At 40.0% G+C, this 25,547-nt stretch overlaps 1 protein-coding gene across 1 annotated transcript; it reads left to right on the forward strand.

The window, feature by feature from the left end:
- Positions 1-1,347: 1,347 nt before the first annotated feature.
- On the forward strand, positions 1,348-23,195 carry rnd3b (Rho family GTPase 3b). Its single transcript, XM_063048583.1, has 5 exons — positions 1,348-1,653; positions 1,959-2,046; positions 14,583-14,692; positions 19,221-19,355; positions 22,003-23,195. Exons 1-5 carry the CDS (start codon positions 1,510-1,512, stop codon positions 22,252-22,254), a joined length of 729 nt encoding a protein of 242 aa, XP_062904653.1. The 5' UTR covers positions 1,348-1,509; the 3' UTR covers positions 22,255-23,195.
- Positions 23,196-25,547: the final 2,352 nt, after the last annotated feature.

Consider the following 25,547-nt stretch of genomic DNA (forward strand, 5'->3'; position numbering starts at 1 on the left):
TGTGCTCTTGTCATCAGTATAATTGCTTCCTGCACAAAGCTGATTCTATTTATAATTAAACCTCTTGGTCCGAACTCCAGATTGGGAATAGATGCGCGGCTTTTGATTTTCTTTGTGCTTAGTTTCCCCTTTGCAATTCTGGTTTAATGTTATTGGCCAGCAGACCTACCGATCTTCTCGTGCTCCGATCGCAGACAGAAGAGGGCGACAGTTAAATACGCTTTACCACGTTATTCGAAATGCTCCTTGCGAACGTCGTGGCAGAACGTGTCTAGGCAAACCACTCATCTTCTAACTGGTTTTACAAGCAGCGCCTAGAAGCTTAAACTTTCAATTTGTCTGGAAAATTCTACGTTCACCACCCCACGCTGTGTGAAATCCTGCAGATCTACCTTTCCCCCATTTCAGGCGCGATTCTTGTTTAAAAGTTTTACATTTAAGATTATTTTCCTCTACTTAATCCTAGGATTAATTTTGTTCTATTTGGTGAAGTCGTCCTGTTTTGATTTACATATAACAGCTAGAAACTGATAGTCTATTTATTAGAACCAAATGTGAAAATGTCTAACTCGGATAGTGCCTAAGATATGAGAATTAGTGTGCAAATATATTGGTATTACTCTGTGCGTCACATCATAAAGGTGCATCATGGTTTACAATGCACATTTCCTCCAGTGTTCTGCAAAGCCATATATCGTGGAGACCCCTTTGTGATAATGCAAACTAAGCCGTGTGCACCCGGACCAGTACTCAGCGTGGTGAATAAAACTATAGGCACGGAAACATTACCAGCATAAGAAATACCTGCCTATGTCGAAACAATAGGGATGAAATGAATTTTTTTTTACAATAGTAATATCGGTAACATTTAAAATTAATGGAAGCGTATCCAAAACTAGGAAAATATACAGAATGGCACCAACACAGGCTGTCTGCTTCTCGCTGACAGGTCACGTTCAACACACCACATTGATTGACAGGAAGAGTGACCAAGCGGCTCACTCTGCGAATTGGAGGAAGGCGGGCGCTACAACATTCTCAATGGAATTGGTAGAGAGCCAATCAATGTTTGGTAGAGGCGGGACTTGGCGTAGGGCCGGAATATGATGGAACGCGGTGTCTTTCGGGAGTTGTAGTGGATACTGCATTTCTCATCGTGACAAAGACTGAGTATCTGACTACTGTACCCAGCGCGGCATGAGTCATCCCTGTATTTCAATACACACCGAATATAGAAAATACAAAGCGCACTACAATCCTTATATGGGAAGAAGGCGGGGACTAATTGTTACCCATCTCTGTGACGGAGCTCTCGGATTGGCAGAGAGATGTTATATTAGGAGGTGCACATCGCCCAAGTAAGAAACAGTTGTGGGTAGTTCCGGAGGTGGGGAACAGGTATAGGCAGGCAGGTCTGGAGCTCTCTATTTGCTGGACGAAATCACCCTTGTTTCTACGTACAATCCAGCGAAAATTTATTGTTTTAACACCCCCTCCAAATCCACGTCAATGAAGGAAAGAAGATCAAGCCAGAAACTCACCAAAAACGCGATGGATAGTCAAACTGTGAAATGCAAAATAGTTGTGGTGGGCGACAGTCAATGTGGAAAAACCGCGTTGCTACACGTTTTTGCAAAGGATTGCTTCCCAGAGGTATGTCACCCATCCGGTTTACTGGGCGACTGCATGATTTTTGAATAAATCTTGTAGCGCACCTGTTTGAGGATTCATCTAATTTTATACTGTTTTGTTATTATTTCATACCAGCAGTTCTTGGTGGTCATCCTATTTTTACTAATTTTTAGCCGTCTTTTTAGTGATAATTATATATTCTCCAATTTAAAATAAAATTGTTACACGAAAGCTTATTTTAAGTATTTACTAGTGTTTGGGTTGATTTAATTGAATTTGAATGTTTAAATCAATATTTTAAAGCCATTCCTATTCTTTGTGTTTAGAGTTATGTACCCACGGTGTTCGAAAATTACACAGCGAGTTTTGAAATTGAAACGCAGAGAATAGAACTAAGTCTCTGGGATACTTCAGGTAAGAAGCATGCCGGCTTCTGGATTCATTTTGTTACAAGTTCCGTCTTCCTCGCGGATTTGACCTTGTATGGTAGATTTTTAAAAAAACGCGAGGAATTTTAAGCATTCTTGAGTCAAACCTACGTCTGTAAAGTCCTTGGACCTTGACCTGTGGTGAAAATCCGTGTTTCCTAACTGGTATCTAACACGGATCGTCAAACTGTTAGCAGCCCGGTGTTTTTTGGGGGGGTTTTATTTCTGTTTAACGATTGTTTCTTAAACCCCGCTCTCACTTAGATTATGAATGTGCTAAAGATCTGCGAATAAAGACTTCCTCGGGACAAGAATAATTGTCCTTAAGTGTCCTAACTGGGCTTGGAGCGTAATTTGCCAGTGGGTCCAGTTACGGAAGGGCGTGGGTAATAATAATTCTAGCTACTAGAAAGGCAGGTAGATAACCTACGTTTTCTCATTACTTTGTAAGGGACTGTTGGTGATTGGGAGATGAGTATATTGCAGCGGGGAATCGGATATCCACACTCCCTGCCGTTACCTATTTTTTTTTCCCAGTCTAAAGGAATAGGGGACTGGGGAATGTGATAGGAGAGAAAAGAATCTCCCTTTTTTTTGGTGAAACGATACTATTTTAACCACTATGTATTCACCTTCAGCCTCAGAAACGAAGTCGACATTGCTGATGGAAAATAAAATCGTTTTTCATATTCTTGATTTCTGTAAAGCTTTGAGATGTAAAACGATTTGATTAATTAAAAACTCTTATTGTAATACACGGATTTATTTGAATGTCAGATCGGTGAAGTCGTCCACTGTGCGCGCACGCAGTGTATTTAACGGAGCGCTTTGTAATGCTGGGTGGGCGCATTCCAAGCAGAATTTATAACACATTTTAGACAGAATGCAGTGGACGGGTGTAAGATGGTCCCAGATTCTTAGCTTGCCTGTTCGGTACTAAATTGACTTTTAAAAGGCATAAGTGCAAAGGTTATAGGATCATCATTAAGGCATATCAAAGAGCCGAGATAACCACCAAGGGAGTTTAATTGCTTGCAGAGGTTTGTGTCCGTCAGGCATTCTTCAAATGGTTTCCATTTGTGATCCAACACTGCTGGCATTTTCCCTTTCCAGACTGGTATGCCAGGAATTGCGTTGACGACCCTTAAAAACTGTCCGGAGCTTAAATCAATCTCTTTACTAGGCGAAGCGGCAGGAGGGGAATATCGCCCCCTGTGCAAATTGGTTGCCATTGTGCAAGGTTCGCTTTCATCCCTCCTCGCGGCAGACTTCCTAGACGTCGGTTTCCGAACTCTTCAAAATCGTCCCCACGTCGTATCGTCTGCGTTGTTTCAAAGTCCAAGGATTAGTTACGTAACAGTGGAATTTTCTTAAAGTTGATGACTTATGAGGCTGAGTTCTCTCCTTGAGAGTAAAACATTCTAAGGAGGTCTACTGGTGTTAAATAAAGATTAGGAAATGACACCAACTTCTATTTAAATTATTCATATTATCCTGGTATAATTACATCTGCTTTCTCTTGATTAAAAGCTTTTCAAAAACTGACTGCATGAATAGACTGTTCAGAGACATTCCAAAGATTACTAAACTTGCATTCAACTTGAGTGTTTTAATAATTTTTTTCTGTTGTTAGCATTATAGTACTGGTTGGATTTTCACTGCCAAAACTGATTATGTAATAGTGTCATACTTCAAGCGTTAATGTATTAGGCGTTTCAATGACTTTGAGGTCTTTCAACTGCATTTTAGATTAATAAAAAAAGATCTGTTGGATAAGTTGTAATCATGATTAGCTAAATTTCCATACTTTTAATTGGACCTGGGACAGGGTTGTCAGGCTGCTCCCCATTCTAGGCCAATTAGTTGCGACATTTGCGAATGATTAATAATTTTCCAATGCTGCACAATTGTACTAGCAATGGAATCCAAAACATTGTTCCGCATTGAATCAGAGCGAGTACTTTAGAAGTTTTAGTTGACTATTTCAAGATTGCTTGCCTGCTAATACAGAGCCCCAGGGAGATCAAGGTTTTTAAATCTGTAATCTTCAAGTTCAAAGTAAGTATATGTATTCGCAGTGCAAGTATGCTACCATGTTTTCCCTTGAGATTCATTTTCTTGCAGGCATTTGCAGGAAAATAAAGAAATACAATAGAACTTGTGGAAGTTTTATACGTGACACACAGCCAATGTACAAAAATGTAAATAATAGGAAAACCTGAGTTGTTGGCTTCTTGAAGGAGAGTCTGTAGGTTGTAGAGTCCATTCAGTATTAAATTGAATGAAGTTACCCACAGTGGTTCAGGAGCCTGATGATTGGGCGGTATAATAGTTCTTGAGCTTCTGTCTGTTTTACAAGAGCACATTGTTGGAGTTGTCCTAGTTAAGAACTGTAGATAATCAAATTATGTTTATTCATTCACATCTACTTAACCTGGATATCAAACTCTTGGGAACAATGGCCTCATCAGTGATAGGGATATGTTCTGTTTTTATATTTGAACTTTCATTTGACCACATCTGATCACAACTCACAGTTGGAAATTGCTGGCCTTGATGTCAGACCTGGCTTTTCTGCAAGGCCATTCTATGTCCAATTTAATATCTGTGAAAGACATTTTTTTTAAATGACTGTGCACTCTTATCTAGAACAATTGCAGCACAATATTCTCTAGCTAAGAGTGTGTGAGCCTTCAAGTAACTGATCTGCTGTTTTGTGCAGTTAAAATGCTAGAGTTTTTTTAGGAAAAGGTTTGATGTTATTTGAATCTTGAAGCATGGTTATTCTACTCTGGAGTTCAGTGTAGTTCTCATTAGATTCTCATTAGTGGTAGTGCAAACTGCTGTTTTAATGGAAAGTATTGTCAAATGCTTTCAATGCAGCATACAACACAGCCTGGCTGGCAACTTAGTTTGTTGATCCAATTTGGACAAGTCTGTTATTAGAAAATGTAGTGGTCCCAGAAGTAAGACTCTATGCTCAGTTAAATAATTATGCATACCTTAATACAGTTTATATTAGAAAATGTAGTGGTCCCAGAAGTAAGACTCTATGCTCAGTTAAATAACTATGCATACCTTAATACAGTTTGTAAGTATCAATGGCATACAGTTTGAGGCCAGCTACTTTTTAACATGTAAAACTGCAATTCTGTGCATTGTTAAAATCATCTTAAGTCACAAACGGTGGTCTTGAGTGCTTATCTTATCACAACTAGGCTTAATGAAACAGTAGTCCAAATCTGCCCTCATCCCATTCTCCGAACAATAAGATGGGTGAAATGTGAAAGACCCATTTCCCTTTATCTAGAAAATGCTGATTGCTATTCAAGCAATAGGCCCTTTAGTCTTGTATTATGCTGTAATTAGTGTTTCCATCAGATAGTGATATAATTATGAAATGCATTAATTTCTTTTCAACAGATTACTGCAAAATGTGTGTAATACCTGTACAACAGCATAAGATAATGTGTAAACACTGGCCACTTGGTACCTGTACATTGATAATCAAATTCTTTGCTAATGCAATGTGAAAAGAGTAGATTCTTGACTTCACAAGATTAGTTGTGGATCATGAGGGTAATTCAATAATGTACTGAGTATAATTCATTTATTCCTTCCTGGAATGAATGTTTTTGGGTTGGGTACTAGTTAGATTGGCTGCATGATATTCCATACGCAGTCTGAAGCACGTAGTTGAGATGAGTCAGTTCTAATATACTCTCATGAGTTTGATTAATTGCTGTTGAAATTCAAAATTCTATGAAGTTAAGGAAATCCAATTATTTTATAGATAGCAGTGCTTGACATGATTTCATTTGAAAGTGACCAAGAGAGTTAGGATTGAAGATATCTAATGATAACACTGCTTGTATGAAGAAGTGTAATCTGCAGAGAAGTTCAAATTGTCCTTTCAAAAACAATTGTTTTTTTTTCAGCAACTAGTGGGTCTTTTTGTCTGTGTCACTGTCAATCAGCATTTATTGGCCATCCAAAAACATCTTGCTAATCCTGAGTGGCAGTTGAGTCAATCATACTTCTGTGGACCAGGGGTCATCTACATCAGAATGGATAAGAAATTAGGTTTTCGTTTCCTGATAAAACATTATTGGAACAGGAGAAATTTCGTAATTTCAGAAGTGATCACTCTTTCTGATGGTGGCTTTTATTTTATTCAACATTTATTTAGCTGCAGTTGTGAAGGTGTGATTTGAGCACATATCTTTAAAAAATTAAAGATTGGTTATTGCATTGTTTGTGTCAGTAACCAACAGTCTGGCAGTGTGGTGGGGGGGGGGGGTGTGCTGCAGGTGCTGGATCCTTCTGGTGCCATCATAACATGCCCAGAACTTTGGAATTTGGGAGGAAACCAGAGCACTTGGAGGAAACCCACATGGCCATAGAATGTTTAAACTCCTTGCAGATGGCAGTGGATTGAAATGGGTCTCTGGTGCTGTACTTTAACCGCTGCACATCAGTAATCCAGTTCTCTTTGTATTTTGCCTTGTAATTTAACCGCTATGCATCTGCGTCCTATGAGAAGCATTTAGGTAATGACTCATGGACCTTAGAGGTACAGTGAAGGAGGTTCTATTTTATGTACTAGCAGAATTACCAGCTGTGATAAACATTGGCTTTTAAAAGTGCTGCAATACTGAACTACGTTGGAATTTTGTTCCCTTTGTCAAGATGAAGCCTGCTTTTTATCCATCTTAACTTCTGGAACAATTCCCCATTCGTGATATCTCTGACCTTTGTATCAATATTCTAAAATCTATTTGTGAAACGCACTGATCTCCTATTTCCTCAGTAAATCCTTGTTTAGTTTCAGGCCTGAAAGGAAGGGAGAAGATGCCAGAATACAAAGGTGGGGGGAGGGGAAGGTTCACATGAGCATTGTTCCCTCAAGCCTATGACCGAGCACACTGCGCTGGGCCCTGTGAAGCTGCCTGTTACTTGCTTGCATGTTAAAATTGTGCCCATTCATCTGCATGGAGAGTGCAGCGTGCGCCTCCCTTTCTCCCATAGCTCATATGCCTCCCCTATTAGATTCCTTCACCAACCCTCTACCTTTCCCACTCAGCTGGTCTCACTTATCAATTGATTTCAGATATCCTCCTTTCCCTCCCCCACCTTTTTATTCTGGCATCTTCCCCTCTTCCTTTCCAGTACTGAAGAAGGGTCTCAGCACAAAACTCCGACTGTTCATTCATTTCCATAGATGCTGGCTGACCTGCTCTCTTCCTCGAGTCCAGCATTTTTGTGTGTTGCTTTGGAATTCCAGCATCTGTGAAATCTGCTGTGTTTGATTGTTAGAAGTTGTGAAATCCTAAAACCACTAGTGTTGTCCAATGGCCCTTGGATCGAGCTTACTTTTCCTGTTTAAGAGTTTGTAGCATCCAGTGTAACTGTTAAGTGCTGTTCTCGGATGATTGGTAATGAGAGATCAGGCTACATTTAATCCCGCATGGGAATGTTGGTAAAATCTAGATAAATTGCCTTTGCTTCACTGCGGGAATTTGAATTGTCTTGAATATGAAACAGGAAAGCTTGCATTAATTTTCAAATGATAAGCATAGACAATGAAATTGTCATAGACAATTGGTGCCAGAGAAAAGGAGCCATAAAGTACATTGGGCCCTGTATTCACTAGAACACCAAGGTAAATGTTAGAAAATTTTGAGTATGCTTACTGATATATTTTCCTATTGTCCTAATGTAACTAGTTGATGCACAAGTACTTATTGATGCATCTGGTTAGCAATGTGAATTTAAAACCTTAGTGTTTAGTCCTTATGAGTGATTTCATTAAGTAAAGTAATGAAAAAGAACTAATTAAAAATGCTATTGAGGCTGGAAATAAGAAATTAAAAAACAGAAAATGCAGACAATACTCAGCAAGATGGACAACATCTTGGAGTTTTTCTACCAAAAATCATGCCTGATGAAAGATGATTGACCTGAAATGTGCTTTCTTTCTTCACTGCCGCCCCCCCCCCCCCCCCCCCGGTATTGTGTGGGGAAGTGTTGTCATCCAGTAAAGAGCAGAGCAGTTCCTTCACTGTGGATCCAGATTCCCAGACCTGAAAGATTCTGGATCAAAGGTAGATGAGTTTTCTTTGAACACAAGGTCCTACAGAAACCGGGAGGCCTCAGAAAAGCACATCCAGTGCTGGAGGGACTCTGCAGGTCAGCCGCATCGATGGAGGGGAATAAACTCCAGCAATCTGCCTTTTCCAACAGTTCCCTTCTAGAGAGTGCCAAAGGGTTATTACACAAAAACTTCATGCTGTTTTAAAAGTTTCTTCCCCCAGGCAATTAATCCGATCAATCATTCTAGTTAGCCCTAAAATCTATTACATTGGTCACTGCACTGTAAACACTTTAAACCACTTTTTATAATGTTTGCCTTGTAAATATATGCTAGTATTTATCAAGACTTTAGACTCTGGCCTCTTGCCACTTCTCAACTGCTTATCTCCTCCCCAGGTCCCCTCCTCCTTCCCTTTTTCCTATGGTTGACTCTCCTCTCCTATCAGATTCCTTCCTCTCCAGTCCTTTCCCTTTCATACACACCTGGCTTCACCATCACCTGCTAGCTATCCTCCTTCCCCTTTTTACTCTGGCGTCTTCCCCACCTTTGCAGTCCTGAAGAAGCGTCGCAGCCCAAATATGTCGACTGTTTATTCATTTCCATAGATGCTGCCTGACCTGTTGAGTTTGCTCCAGCATTTTGTGTGTGTTGCTTTGGATTTCCAGCATCTGCAGACTCTCATGTTTATTATTTATAATGCTCTTTTTTTTTTTGTTGCTTGATGTGTCGACACAGCAAATTCCTATATATGTAACGTACAAGGTGAATAAACTTGATCTTGAAACAGTCGACATTTCAGGTCGAGGCAATTCGTCCCTTGATCTTAATTTGAGCAGTTAAAATACCTATTTGATTTATTGGCAGTAGATTCTCACTGTCTGTGTCTATTTCCCAGTCGTTGTCATTTAGATCTATGGCACATGATTATGCCTCTGCTGTTTGCAGCTTGATGCAATACAAAGGAAACTCTGTGGAGTAGACTGGTCTGACCACATTAGCTTTGTATGTACTGTTCTACTAATGACTACAGCAAAATTGAGAGATTAAGACTGCTTTTTGTTTAAAACAAAATTCAAGTTAATTGTAAGATTCTCCTGGCTACTAAATAGGGATTTTTGCCCTACCCACTGTACTCTTCAACCCAATGTCCACTTGGTTTGATTGATGGGTGTTACAATAGAGCTACAGCACAGAGTAGTGCTTGGAAAATGGGGGGAGGGAGAACCTGTGAGAATGGTGAAGGTAGAGCAGTCGAAGCTCTTGTCAGTAGTTTAATGACTTACCTCTCATTTGAATGTGCTTTCTAAGCCCATTCCATTAAGTTTATCCCATTGTGGTGAAGTGATAATACTGCATTTAATGGCTAATGCCAGCCTTTCAGAGCTTGACTTCACTGAGCTTAGCCTTTCATTCTTGACCCACACCTGCTGCTTCGGCAAATGGCAGTGATGATGCCTCAGTCAATGCCTGACTCTGCTCCTGAAAGTAATGCGATCACTTTCTGAAGAGGAATTTAAATGTGTTGAGCTGCAATATGAAATGGCACAGCTATGACTGGAGTGGCACATTATTCAAATGCAGCACTTAAAGCATTCCGAGTGATGGCTTTGTAGAAATAGCTGTTCGCAGAATCAAAATTTTGGTGATTCTGATATCAACGTAAGTTGTATGGTTGGGTGAGAGAACAACTGAGCCAAAGGGGTTATTGGGTGAGTCACTCAATGGCTATTTCAGTAGGTATCTCATGTACCTAATAAAGTGGTCACTGAGTGTATGTTTGTGCTCTTCTGCTGTTCTAGCCCATCAGTTCAAGGTTTGACATGCATTCAGAGATGCTGTAGTGCACCCTGTTGTAACACTTGGTCATTTGTGTTTCTGTCACCTTCCTGTCAGCGTGCACCACCCTGGCCATTCTCTGACCTCGAATGAACGAGGTGTTTTCATCCACAGAACTGCCACTCACTGGGTTTTTCTTTGTTGTTTTTTTTTGCACCATTTTCTGTAAACTGCTGGTGAAAATCCCAGGAGATCAGCAGTTTCCGAGACTCAAACCGCAATCATTTCATGGTCAATGTCGCTTGTATCACATTTCTTCCCCATTCTGAACGTCTGAACCTCTCAACCATGTCTTCATGTTTTTATGCTTTGAGTTGCTGCCACATGATTGGCTGATTGTATATTTGCGTTGTACAGGTATACCTAAAAGTGACCACTCAATGTATTTACCAAAAGAAGTGAGTTAAGCCAGCTTAATTTTGTCTGCAATTGCTAGCCCTGTTTGCAATCTTGTCGATAGACTATGGTAAAGATGCTAAAACTGCTTTAATATCAGCTAAGATTCCTACATGCCCTCTTCTCAGTGCTACCATGAGGGAGGAGGTACACTCACTGTTTTAGGAACAACTTCTTCCCCTCTGCAATAGATTTCATAAGGACAATGAACCCATGCAGACTGCAAAACAACAAATTTCATGACTTTTTCCAGTGATATTAAACATGATACTGGTGATTCTGTTGACGATGGAGAGTTAAAGGCTAAGACCATAAACCTGTTACATTTAGGCCACCAATCTTTGCTTCCTCCTTTCTCATTAATCTCAAATTATACAATGCAAGTTTGTATGTGGCAATAAGTGTTTAGTGCAGTCAGTTTAGTTGCATGGTCATTGGTAATTTGTACAGTACCTAAAGAGAAATACTTGTGCTTTCCTTTTGTGAGTGGAAATATACCATGGTTAGTAGTTTTAGTAATTGTGTACTTTGATTCGCTCATTTTAGTTAATGTAATCCTTTTGCCGATTTTCATATTAGTGATATCTCCTTTCACCTTTAACCCATGACCTCTAGTTCTAGATGTCTAATCTCAGCGGAAAAAGCCTGTCTATACTGTAGATCTTTATCAAATCTCTTCCCCTCACGCGTTCCCCCCCCCCCCCAGTTTTCCTACACTGTATGGAATAAAGTCCTAATGTCTGCAAACTTTCCCATTGACTTGGGTCCTTAAGTTCTGGCAATATCTTTGTAAATCTTCAAAATCCACCTTGGAGATATCAACACCATATTCAGTGTTAGGCTGTTGGTGGGAAGGAAGAGCTGTCAGTACCAACATCATGCATGGCTTTTCATTGCGATGGCGCATCCCGTGAAGTATTATCAAAGGCATTTTCAGCATCAACCTATGTGTGGAAGTGAAAAGGGTGTTGGTGAGAGGTATAAAGCCTTTTGAGAGTAAGAAGTTCGGAGGGGGAATTTCTGGGGTTCGTGGCAAAAACCTGCTAATGGTACATCTGCTACTGTTGAAAAGCAGAGTAAGTGTTCAAGGGGCCAAAACTAGAACAGATCAGAGTTTGTCAGTGTTGGTATAGGTTGCAGAGCTGAAGGGGCATGGACAAAGTTGAAAATGAAGATTAGAATTTTAAAATGGAGGTGTCCCATCACAGTAGATCAGCACATGTAATGAGTGTAGGTGAGAAGAATGCGCAGCACATTGAGGGTGGAGCAGCAGAGTGCTGTATGTATATATGGATGATGTACTGAAGGAGTGTGGAATAGGCTAACCACATGTAACAAAGATATGCTAGGACTTTTGCATATTCAGGTAATATAAACCTATTGAAGACTGTGTCTATCCTGAGTATACAGTGGATTCTGTTTAATTCGGTCATTGGTTAATCAAGGCAGCTGCTTGTTTGGGATAACTTTTAAAGAACAAGAACAAATTGAGAAAATAGCTGAAATTCCCTTTGTTGATTTAGCACAGGATGTTGCTTAATTGGGTCAAAAGACTTGACAAACAGTTTTTAACTAGTGTTAGTCGAGTGCACTTGTGTGGCCATTAGATGCTACACAGTAATAGGACCAAGTGGTTTCTAAGTAGTCTTAGCTGCATTTGTTAGTGTTCAAAAAGCAGTGATTTTGTCACTAATAGTTGCTGAGAAATAAGCAGTAAGAACATGCAGAACTGTTTTGCTCACTGCGGTTTCAAGCATCATGGCTTGGAAATGCCAGAAACGACCGGGACTGTAAATGAAACTACTTCACTACAAGTTAGGGATTAGGAAAAAATTAAAGAGGTCAACAATCATCTTGAATATAAGAATGAAAATCTAAACCTGGAGAATGTAATCCTCAAAATTGTCCATTATCTACTGTTGGTGTCTACAGTGATTTAGTTCATTTACAGTCAATCAAAAGAACATGGCAGCGTACACTGGATGAATTGACCTAATGCACAAGTTTACAGTACTGTGGTATTTGTAGTGTTTGAATTTGTTCTGTATTTCATTTAAATAAATTCTTAGTTAGAGGTAGTTTGCCTTTTTTTTTATATCTTTTTAACTATTTCCAAGGAACTTCAACGGCTGATTGGGACAGCCACTTAATTGGGCCAAAATGTACTGGTTCTGATGTGTCCCAATTAACCAGAATCCACTGTATTACCCAAACAGGTTACTTCATTACTTGTAATTGAATCTGCATTTACAACCATTTGACATTTAATCATATATCTGACTGGTGTCTAATTGCTATTATAATGGCTTTAAAGAGCCTTGTTGAATCTCTTTGCTTGTGGTTTCTTATAAGTAAATGTTATAGGAGGTTTCTCCAGAAGACCCCGATTTGGGATGTTAAGTTTTTTTAAAATCAAACCCAAGCTACCTTCTTAGTGCTAAGAAGTTCTGTTGCTGAGAGCTGGGAATGGATCTCCTTCATTTTGAGATGATGGGTGGGGTGTGGGGTCAACTGTGAAGAAGTCCCTGCTGATTTAGAACAAGAAACCTTTGCAAAATGCAAGTATTTGTGAATATTGCTTAATTTTTAAAAACTGCTTTACAGGTATGACTTTGAAAGGTGTCGGCAATTAATTTATTTGAAGAATCGGATTGTAATCACTGAAGTCTCATTTTGTGGAGTTTAACAAACATGATTTAAAAATTATTTTGGGTACAGTTCCATAAGGAACCCAATTATATCTTCACAAATGCTTGCTGCATGTTCCGTTTCATAAACCAGTCTGATTTCAACTACCATGATCAATTTTTGTCCACTTGAAATGTATTCAAATTAAAGAACAGAAGACTGTTAATACAAACTGGAGGAACACAACAGTTCAAGCAGCCTCTGAGGGGAAAGTGACGGTCAAGATCGGGAAGCAGAATCTCTGCCTGAAATGCTGACCATTTCTCATTAATGCTGCTTGACCCACTGAGTTACATATGTGGATAGAGCGTTGGCTGATTGGCAGGAAGCAGAGAGTGGGAATAAAGGGATCCTATTCTGGTTGGCTGCCGGTTACCAGTGGTGTTCCACAGGGATCAGTGTTGGGGCCGCTTCTTTTTACATTGTACATCAACGATTTGGATTATGGAATAGATGGCTTTGTGGCTAAGTCTGCTGACGATACGAAGATAGGTGGAGGGGCCGGTAGTGCTGAGGAAACGGAGAGTCTGCAGAGAGACTTGGATAGATTGGAAGAATGGGCAGAGAAGTGGCAAATGAAGTACCATGTTGGAAAGTGTATGGTTATGCACTTTGGCAGAAAAAATAAATGGGCAGACTATTATTTAAATGGGGAAAGAATTCAAAGTTCTGAGATGCAACGGGACTTGGGCGTCCTCGTACAGGATTCCCTTAAAGTTAACCTCCAGGTTGAGTCAGTAGTGAAGCAGGCGAATGCAATGTTGGCATTCATTTCTAGAGGAATAGAGTATAGGAGCAGGTATGTGATGTTGAGGCTCTATAAGGCGCTGGTGAGACCTCACTTGGAGTACTGTGGGAAGTTTTGGTCTCCTTATTTAAGAAAGGATGTGCTGACGTTGGAGAGGGTACAGAGAAGATTCACTAGAATGATTCCGGGAATGAGAGGGTTAACATATGAGGAACGTTTGTCTGCTCTTGGACTGTATTCCTTGGAGTTTAGAAGAATGAGGGGAGACCTCATAGAAACATTTCGAATGTTAAAAGGCATGGACAGAGTGGATGTGGCAAAGTTGTTTCCCATGATGGGGGAGTCTAGTATGAGAGGGCATGACTTCAGGATTGAAGGGCGCCCTTTTAGAACAGAAATGCGAAGAAATTTTTTTAGTCAGAGGGTGGTGAATCTATGGAATTTGTTGCCACGGGCAGCAGTGGAGGCCAAGTCATTGGGTGTATTTAAGGCAGAGATTGATGGGTATCTGAGTAGCCAGGGCATCAAAGGTTATGGTGAGAAGGCAGGGATTGGGACTAAATAGGATAAAATGGATCAGCTCATGATAAAATGGCAGAGCAGACTCGATGGGCCGAATGGCCTACTTCGGCTCCTTTGTCTTATGGTCTTATGGAATTCCCCCAGCAGTTTTGTTTTGTCTCTAGCCTGTATTATGATGTGTGTGCTTTCTGCAATATGGTGATTGTCTAACTGATGGTTTGGGCTTGCTTTTGTTTAGGTTCACCCTACTATGATAATGTCCGACCACTTTCCTACCCAGATTCTGATGCTGTTTTGATTTGCTTTGATATAAGTCGTCCAGAGACCCTTGACAGTGTCCTTAAGAAGGTAAGTGTAATACAGATGTTCCCTATTTAGCATCAGGATATTTAATTGTGACTTGGGATCAATTAATGGCCAAAACAGAATTGTAATGTGTATTCTGATGCACAAAGGAAATTAATAGCATTTCACACCAGTGTCTCCAAGTAGAATGGCATTCCAGCCACGGAAATGCCTTGATCGATTTTATTTGCAACCCCTTGATCAGGGGTCCACAGATGACTTGGTTAATGGTAGAGGTCCATGACATAAAGGTTGGGAGACCCTTCTCTTAATTAACCATCTATATTCAAGACTTTCTTTCGATACTAGCATTCCAATATTCATGTCGGAAACACACCCCTTTTTTTTGAGTGCATTGAATATTGTTCTGGCAAGTCAAAATCCTTGACTATGTAGAGAATGCTAGCTCCTTTGAAGTTGATACGAATCCATTTCCCAAGAGAAGTCTGAGTAACTGTTGACTCAATTTCAGACCCAGTGACAACATGGATCTGGTTGTGGCTGGTACTCCCCGGAAATGAGCTGACCTTAGTGGAACGTGGTGATGTAATTGGAATAGAAATGTAATCACGGCTGTGCCTGCCTTCATGCTGACAACTAATCAAAAAGAGTGGAACACAGAGATAGCAGGAGGCACTGAAGGAAAAAGCACATTGGGATTCCATATATTCTTTACAATAAACAAGATAGCCAAGGGTACTATGTGAGCCTGTTAATAATTATTTTTGATGTTGATTGACTTAGACTCATGATCTATATTTTAGAAATCTATTTAGTTTCTGCGTTAACATTTAACTTCTCCCATTTTAAAAAAAAAACAAAAATAAAAATAAGCCAAAATGGGTATGAGCAAAAATCGATGTATTCCAATGATCTAGATTAAATTTAAACATTATAACAGCAGGAAATATCACCAGGAGTTCAAATGGCTGATGTTCACTTTGCTGTGGAAGGAAAACAGATGTACTTTCTAAATGAGCATAAGAATGACAGCTTTGTGTACACTGTCTGGAATGCTGTACAGCTGAAGAGGCTGGAGTTTGTTTGCAGACTTCTGCAGTACCTGTTAAACTTGATTCACATGAAGTGTGAGTGAGTCATCAGGATGGCAAGAGGTTGGCCACGTTGGCTAATAAACCGGTGCTAGATCTTTCAATCTAGATCAATCACTGTTGGCAATTATGATAAAGGATGTTTATAACTGATTTGGGGTTCAGCACAGATGACTGACATTTTTTAAATGTTCATGAAATGCAGTAACTCTTGGCTTTCAATATTTGTGTGATTGTCCCATTCATTTGGAATAATAACATTCAAAAGGGAAAAATGTAATCTTTTTATATGGTCATTAGAACATTAGTCAATCGTTTAAGCTTCTCCAGTGGCTGCCTGTTGGTATACTTATACAGAGCAAGTTTTGAAGCTAATATAGGAAAGATGTTCTTCAGCTTCCAACCCTCCCACATGCCATTTGTTCTTTTAAAAATCCAGTTGGCTTTGAACCTAATAATATGATCCCTTTTGTGTTTCTGCTGTCTTTCACATGACCTGTATGATAGTCTTGGTGGAAGTTTGGCTGCTGTATCTCTGCCATTATAGTTACATTTCGTACTGTTTCTCATGCACAACCTATGTCTTGGCTTGAAAGACCTGGCCAGCAGTTAACACATTGGTGCTAATAGTAGACTTTTGGCAATGACACAGTGAGCTATTGAATAGAGTTTCTGTCTGCCTTAATCAATTTACCCATTACATTATTAATCACTATTTCATGCAAGATTGTAGTACACACTTTAAATAAGGGTGAATGAATTTAAAACTAAAAGATGTTTTCAGACTTCCTTTGAACAATTCATTGTGTGGAAAAACGTTAACAAATGGAGTTATTGCCAAATATTGGTATTATTAAGACTGAATATTTGTGACATTAAATCACTTTATTATCATTTTTGGACCACTTTAATCATTGTACTAGTCACCCTTGAACAGCCCTTTGTACCTCACTCGATTTGAGGATGCTGGAGTTTGCCAGGACTGTAAAATTTAAGCTGCAAGGAAAGAATGGATTTGCTGGGATTATTTTCTTTGTAACAGTTAAGGCAAAGTAGAAAATGAATTCAAGGACCTCTAAAATTGGAGAGACAAGTTAAATTTGTTAAAAATTCCTTCTAACAAGATCAAAACCAGGGTGCCGCTCCTAAGCAGATGATTTAAAATTCTGTGCCTGATAAGGTGCTGGAAACAGATGTTATTAATGCATATAAAAAGTTCTTGGCTGATTATAAACTGTAGGGCTGGAGTCTCAGTGCCTGAGCATGTTTTGTCTGCAACATGCAAGACTCGCTGGAGGGCTGCTGTGTCAGGCTCAGGCTCCCGATCTCAGGTCCTCCATTACAAAGTTCAAAGTAAAATTTTACCATCAAAGTACAGATGTCACCATTTACAACCCTGAGATTCATTTTCTTGTGGGCATACTCAACAAACCTATAGAATAATCACGATTAAAAATCATCAAAAGATCGCCCAACTACAGTGTCAACCAGAGTGCAAAAGATGACAAACAGCAAATGCAAAAAGAAAATAAATAAGCAATAAATACCAAGAACATGAGATGAGGAATCCTTGAAAAGTGAGTCCATTGGTTTTGGGAACACTTCAACAATGGGGCTAATGAAGTTATTTCCTCTCGGTGCCAACTTCTAGCTCTAGTGTGGGAGAAACTTGGTGGTTCAGGAGGGATGTGGAGAGTTGATGTTTCGGGTCAAGACCTTCATCTGAACTGGCCCGCTATAGTTCTCTAACATTTTCTTCTGCTCCCATTTCCCTGCTGCTGCAGCCTCCATTCCTGTTCTCTGATTCTCCAGATTAAGCTAATTCAGCTCTCCAGCCGTGCAACTTCAATAAATTATTGTTTGTTAAATTCCACATCCTGCGTCCTTGGCCTTTCTGGCTTTCATTTGCTTCAAATTCATCGGTCATTAGTATCTGCTTTTCATTGAAATTTTAAAAACTTTGAACCCAGTGTTTGCCAGGCAGACAATCTCTGAAGAGTATTGATAATGTCTGGGGTCACCCGTCTAATAAAGACACTGCCCAAAAGAAGGCAATGTAGAAAAATGTTCTACTTCTGTAGAAAAAATTGCTAAGAACAATCACTGTCATGGAAAGATCATCATTGCCAACATCATATGACACAGCAAATAGTGTTCAAATCCTTCTGTCATCTGAAACCTACCTATTTTACAACCTAGTTTAAAGTCTTCAAACATTTGCCAGTGATTCCATTCCCCCAGAGCACTGCATTAGGCACCTAACCTTTCACGAGTCACTATGTTCACCCTATCATTAAACTCGGCCTTAAGCTCTGAAATTCCCAATGTCTCTTTTTTCCTTAAGCTTCTACTTTCCTGACCATGCTTTTATTTGGCTAAACTATCTTTTGTTCTGATTATATTAACATAAAGTGTTTTTCACATGGGTCTCCAATATGAAAGTAAATACTGAACAGACTATAACCTGTATGGCTACTGTTAAATTCCCAACATGTACACTATTCTGAGCTCTGTCATAGGAAGAGAGGCAGAGGGAAAGGTTGAAAACTTCCTTGAAGTGTAGCACTCCCCACTGATTCCATGGCAGCCTCTGGTCCATGACTGTTCAGTGGAGTTGTACCAGTCAGGATGGAATTGAGACCTTGGCCATGAATTGGAACAACACCTCAAGTTTCTCAAAACCAGAGTACAAACAAGTCATCCTAGATTTTGAGAGACTAAGAACCCTGCAAGTGTAGTGAGAAATGTGCAGTAACTGGGATTCAGTACAGTTCACAGTAACAGCGAAAGCACAATCAGTTGTAACTTTAATTGTGATCTTATTTGTACATGTAACAAATTACTAAAAAAAAACTTCCTGATGTTTTAAATACTTATTAATCTGGCTGTGTATTGTACAAGTTTTATGAGGCAAATTGATATAAGTTGATTTGTGCACAAGTTCTGTTTGGCAGAAAGATGTGCAGTACCATGATTTCTTGCCTTCCGGAATGGTTTGAAAAATGCTAGCTCAGTGTTGTATCGATGAGCCCAAAGGTATGCTTCCCTTTCACAGTGGCACACAAGTCAAAAGAACCAATATACACTAAATCCATGCTGAACTCATAAGAACTTCATTCAGAATCAGGTTTATTATCACCGGAAAGAGTTGTGAAATTTGTTAACTTAGCAGCAGTTCAATGCAATACATGCAGGAGAGGAAGAAAAAATAAAATAATAAATACAATTAATTACAATATGCATATATTAAATAGATTAAAAGTCATGTCAAAAAACAAACAATATATATTAAAGTTGAACTATACCTGCACAATTCCACCTGGAGTATATTGCCACAACTGTTGACATGCTGCTGTAATCTTCTGTAATTGTTTAATATTGCATTTGAGAGCCACAAGCTACCTTTGCAGTGGTGAGGGTGGAAAAGTGGACTCAATGTATGGATAAGCTCACCATTTTGTTTGTTTTTTTTTCCCCAGTGGAAAGGCGAGATTCAAGAATTCTGCCCAAACACAAAAACCTTGTTGGTTGGCTGTAAATCAGATCTGCGTACAGACCTGACCACATTAGTGGAGTTGTCCAATCACCGACAGAATCCAGTGTCCTATGATCAGGTAGGTCTTGATTTTGATTACTCAGTCGTGACCATTGTTCTGGCACAAAGGAGTGTGAATGGTATGCACACAAAATAAATGCTTGGGAATAATGAATTCAACGCACAACACCTCTGGCATAACAGATTGCTGTGGGGACATCCCATGAGTTTTTGTTGTGCCAGTTTAAAGGTGAAGCATCAGCCTTGCAGCTCCCATGACCCGGCATCAATCCAAACCTGAAATACTGCCTATGTGGAGTTTTACGTGACGGTTTGAATTTCTGCTGAGTAATCCTATTTCCTCCCACATCCCAAAGACATGGTGTGTTAATTGGCCCTGTAAATTACTTTTTGTTTTCATGTGAGTGATAGAATTTGAAGATCATTGATGAGAATGTGGGGAGAAAAAAATTGAAGTAGAATTAGAGAAGATTGATGCTTAGTGACTGGCATGAAGTCTGTGCACTAAAGCGTTGGTTTGACATTAGTAATGCAGCATGGAAATAGGCCCTTCAACATGGCATGTCCATGGTTACCTGAGATGGCCCTATTTGCCTGCATGTGGTCCTATCCCACTTCTGTCTGAATCACCTTCAACCTGATGGCATGAAAATTGATTTCTCCATCCAGTAAACAAATCCTCCCGACTCTTCACACCTGTCGATGACTTCCCCCTCGTCCCCACCTCCTTCCCTTTCTCTGATTGTCCACTCCTCTCCAATCAGATTCCTTCCACTCCAGCCTTTGACCTTTTCCACCCACCTGCTTCATCTGTCAACTAGCTAGCCTCCTTCCCCTCTACCACCTTTTTATTCTGGCATCTTCCCCCTTCCTTCACAGTCGTGAAGAAGGGCCAGCTATCCATTCATTTCCACACATGCTGCCTGACCTGCTGAGTTCCTCTAGCATTTAGTGTGTTACTCTGGATTTCCAGCATCTGCAGAATATCTCGGTGATTTGTCCCTCTAAGCCTGATGGTCAGGATTTCAATCTTTCTTTTCTTTCTATGCTGTATGGCATTGGATCCAGAGTAAAACTTATTTCATTCTCCTGTACTAGAAATGACATTAAGCAATCTTGAATTTTTTTCAAAGTTTTATATACTCGGAAAAATATTTATAAATATTCTTATGTTTATATTTATAAATATTCTTAAATATTTATCAATGTTTTATATTAGAGAAGAGGTATCACCAATAGTATAATGAACCCATAGCAGATAATAAGACTGAGCTTCAGTGTGAGTGAGTTAAATCAAGTAAAATCATCTGGGAGTCTAGGCTACCTGCAATGGCTTGTATACACAATCACTTCCCTAAGCATTGTACTGTTGGTGGTTCCTCTCTTCAATATAAAACATCAATAAATAAGAATATTTATGATTATTTTTGCTCTTATTATATGCTGTTTACATTTATCAATTGAAGATCCAAACCAATTAAAATCCCCATTACAGGATATTGATTACTTTTTGCCAGTGATGCCTGAATTATATGAGCTACTGCACTGACTTTTTTTAAAAAGGTTGCACTTCAAAACCTAAAGTTTAAACATTGATTCTTGAACATAATATCTTGGCCACGTTTCAGTCCTTTGTTAATTCAAAATGATAAGGTGTGTCAATAGGGAAAATGCGAGCAGGCTTTTTCTTGAGGATGGGTGAGACTATAACTAGAGGTCATAAGAAATAGGAGCTTGCTCCGCCATTCAATAAGATCATGACTGATATGACCATCCCCACCTACCTGCCTTTTGCCCATAACCCTTGATTCCCCTACTATGCAAAAATCTATCCAACCTTGTCTTAAGAATATTTACTGGTAGGTTCCACTGTTGCACTGGGCAGAGAATTCCACAGATTCACTGCTCTTTGGGTAAAGCAGTTCCTCCTCATCTCTGTCCTAAATCTACTCCCCTAAATCTTGAGGTCACATCCCCTAGTTCTAGCCCCACCTACCAGTGGAAACAACTGTCCTGCCTCTATCTTATCTATCCCTTTCACAATTTTGTTTGTATAAGATCTCCTCACATCCTTCTGAATTCTAGTGAGTACAGTCCCAGGCTACTCGATCTCTCCTCATAGACTAACCCCCATCCTCTCTGGAATCAACCTGGTAGACTTCCTCTGTACCACTTCCAAAGCCAGTATATCCTTCAAGTAAGGAGACCAGAACTGTAAGCAGTGCTCCAGGTGCAGCCTCACCAGTACCCCGTATACAGCATAACCTCCCTGCTCTTAAATTCAATCCTATAGCAATGAAGGCCAACATTCCATTCACTGCCTTGATAGCCTGCTGTACCTGCAAACCAACCCTTTGCAATTTGTGCACAAAACCCACCCAAGGCCCTCTGCACAGCAGCATGCTGCCTTCTTTTACTATTTAAATAATAATCTGATCATGGGCTGTGAGTGAAAGATGTGACATTTGAAGGGAACATGAGGGAAACCCGTTCCATCAGGGTGGTAAGAATGTGGAATAACCTGCCAGTGCAGGTGGTGAATACGAAGTTTGGATAGGTACATGGAAGAGAGGGGTATGGAGAGCTCTGATCCAGGTGCAGGTTGTTGGAACTAGGGAGTTTAAATAGGTTGGAATGAACTAAATGGTCCATAAGGCCTGTTTCTATGCTGTCGTTTTCTGACTTTATGGCTGTTTTCTCTTCAGGGCACGAACATGGCCAAACAGATTGGAGCAGCAACATACATTGAATGCTCATCGTTGTCATCAGAGAACAGCGTAAGAGACATTTTTCACGTGGCTACACTGGCCTGTGTAAACAAACCGAACAAAAACGTAAAGCGCAACCAATCAAAGCGGGCCACAAAACGAATTTCACACGTGCCCAGCAGACCAGAACTGTCCTCAGTGGCTCCCGATTTACGGAAGGACAAGGCGCGAAGCTGCACTGTGATGTGAGGACAGTGGGACTGCAGGAAGCAGTGGGAGGTGGTCAGCTCAAGTTACAATGATGTGGAACGAAAGGCTATTTTGAGAAAAGAAAGGACTCCGTTCAATGCGCGGCATCATTTACATACCAATGTGTCTCAAATCGCATTTGCAAAGATATCCTTCACCTTTTTTAATGAGTGCGACCTTGGGGTTCAGCAAATGGAATGATCTGGCTTGGAGTAAGCTGGATGTAGATGCTGCCAATGGAATTTGTGAGACAATATCCTAGAGGAATCCAGGTCAAAGACTTGCAAAGGCCTCATACCAGTTAAAGAAGGCACGTAAGCTTGTTAGGAGGGGAGGGCGAGAAAAGGAAACTTAAACCAGAAAGCATACTAACATCCTACTTCATTCTTGGGAGAGTTCCGAGGATGTCTTTCCAAGACCCTCTGATGGGGCCAATAATCTCCAAATAATATTGAACATGTAACAAAAGCTGTAGTTGCACTTTGTCCATTGTCATTGAAAGAATGAGGTCATTCCAATGTTTTGACACCACTGAACATTTGGTTTCTTCACTAAACAATGCTGTATGATTGGTGCATCATGATGCTTTAGGGTGGTATTATATAATGGCTGGCAAAAGCTTCTCTGTAATAGGTATTGTAACCTTTTAAATTATGTTTTCAAACTGTAGAGCGTCTTACAATTTTTTTTTTTGAATGTTGAAGTTTGTATGTCCATTCTAATGTTTTGGCAGTATTTATTGAGGTATAGTTTTTTCCCTTGGAAAATGTAATCAAGTATTGATGTAAATTATTGCAATAATTCATTTTAAAAACCACAGTTAGAAATATACAAGCAGACTTCTGTACCTTATCACGAAACTGTATTTTTAATCTAAGCTTACTGCAGCTTAGATCTATAAACAAAGAATACTTATTTCTTTGCCAAATAAAAAAAAACTCTCATCATTTTGTTTTCTGTTCTTTGGTGTGCAGAAATATATTTCCGACTGATATTTGGTGAACTAATCCTCTGTTATATTAAGAGACTGAAGAGGCAGCAGTTGTGAGAATAGAGGCTAGGTTGCTCCAAGAGGATCACAACCTTGTGGTTTGGATGCTTGCGTGCCTCAGCGACCTGGAGAGCTATGGCGGCTGGAGTCAAGGCTTTATGCTTTGTCTTGGCAGTGTCACCCAAACAGTTCAAAGGGTAGAGGTCAGACTACGAATAGTCTGCTGGTTCTCCATGTTGGGTGGTTCAGTTCAGGACTAACAACCCTGACTAGTAAAACAAAATTGTTATGGGCGCAGCAAGGAAGAGTCGTTCCACATCTGAGTGCAGCGGTGTCCCCGAGTCTCCATCCAGAACTTGCATGACTGACAGTAGTGAAAACAGTTACTGTCACGATGAAGGAAGTCCTGAACACCCTCGGGTAGAGGACCGCTGCTGCTGCCTTAAATGCCAACGGTGTAATAGGAAGTTGGTAGAGGTGTTCAAAGTCGAATCTACCAAAACTAAAACCTATTGAAAGACCTAGATAGTGGATGTAGAGAGAATGCTCCCTATAGTGGGATTCTGGACCAGAGGGCACAGCCTCAGTATGACCCTTCTATAAAAGAGATGAGGACTTTCTTGATTAGTCAGTGGTGAATCTGAAATTTGTTGCCACAAGTGCTGTAGAAGCAAAATCAGTGGATATATTTAAAGCAAGGGTTGATGCCTTGATTAGTCAGGATGTCAAAGGTTATAAGGAGAATGGGTTTGAGGGATAATAAATCAGCCAAGCTGGAATGGTGGAGCAGACTCAATGGCCTATTCTTCTGTCTTATGATACTGAAGTATTCCAGATTTAGGCAGACGACCCATGTGAAAATACAATGAGAGTCAAGCCAAGATGTTTACTTGCTCTATGATGTAGCTGATGCTACCGATGGATCATGAGCTTCTAATATCAGCTGGGAATGAAATGGGTTAGGGAAAGCAAACAGAGGTAATGAAAACAATGCAGGTAGGCTTAAGAATCTTACACCCATCTGATAAATCAAAGTTAATAAATTTACTTTCAAAGTACACACTATGTCACCATATACAACACTGGTATTCATTTCTCACATGGAAATATTCAACAAATCCACAATAGAACAATAGCCATATTAGAATCAATGAAATACTGCCCAACTTGGGTGTTCAACCAGAGTGCAGAAGACAGCAAAATGAAAAAAGAAAAGAAAATAATAAATAAGCAATAAATATTGTGAATATGAGATCAAGCGTTCTTGAAAGTGAGTATATAGATTGTGGGAACATTTCAATGATTGGGTGAGTGAAGTTATCCCCTTTGGTTCAAGAGCTTGATGCTTGAGGGGTGATAACTGTTTCTAAACAAAGTGGTCTGAGTCCTGAGGCTCATGTACCACCTTCCTGATGGTAGCAGTGAGAAGAGGGCATTTTTTGAGGTGGCGGGGGGGGGGGTGTCACTGATGATGGATGCTGCTATCTTGTGACAGCGTTAGATGGTTAGAATGGTGAGTAGAATATGAGAAACCAGCTAGAAAAGGTAGGAGCTACCCAAGTCAGACCGTGAATAGAGAATTAGAAACCAGTGAGCCACTTTCCAGAGCTAGAATTCAGCAGAAAACTGAGAATGAGACTGCTTTCCATGAATGTAGCTGTTACGGAGGTGACCACAGATGAAGAGATCTCTGTAAATTTGCAAACATGGATGCAAATAATGCATGAACTCCTGTATGGAGTAAAGTGAGGTGAGTTGTACATCTGATTGAATTTGATCCACTAACAAATATAGCATGTCACACTTGACTAGTGCTTCTGCAGGGCTGCATGTATTCCCACCGTGCAGGAAACTTATTACCTTGATATGGTGATTTAAAGGATTGTTAAAGATTCATGACCACTCACAAGTCCGTAACAGAAATGAATAACACTGTTCAAAATGCAAGGCATGCTTTTCTTTATATATCCTACTTAGTCTTTATCTTGAATGCTTGGATTCGGAAAGCTGCAATAACTGACTCCAGCCCCGGAAAAGCTAACATGTTGGCCAACGTGTCTGATCTCTTCCTGTGTACTCTGGGTGACTTTGACCCAGAAACCATGCTTTGATTCACGGAAGAAGGGTCCAGGCCCTTTGAACTGGGAGAGTGGGCCTGCAGTGAAAGTATTGGTTACTTGAATGTAACAGATTTTAGAACCTTGTGGCTACAAGCTGCAAAGTTTACTCTAGAGCAGAGGTTCCCAAACCTTTTTATACCATGTACCAATGCTATTAAGCAAGGAGTCCATGAACCTCAGGT

This window comes from Mobula hypostoma, chromosome 5 (assembly GCF_963921235.1).
Source record: "Mobula hypostoma chromosome 5, sMobHyp1.1, whole genome shotgun sequence".
NCBI classification, from domain to species: Eukaryota; Metazoa; Chordata; class Chondrichthyes; order Myliobatiformes; family Myliobatidae; genus Mobula; species Mobula hypostoma.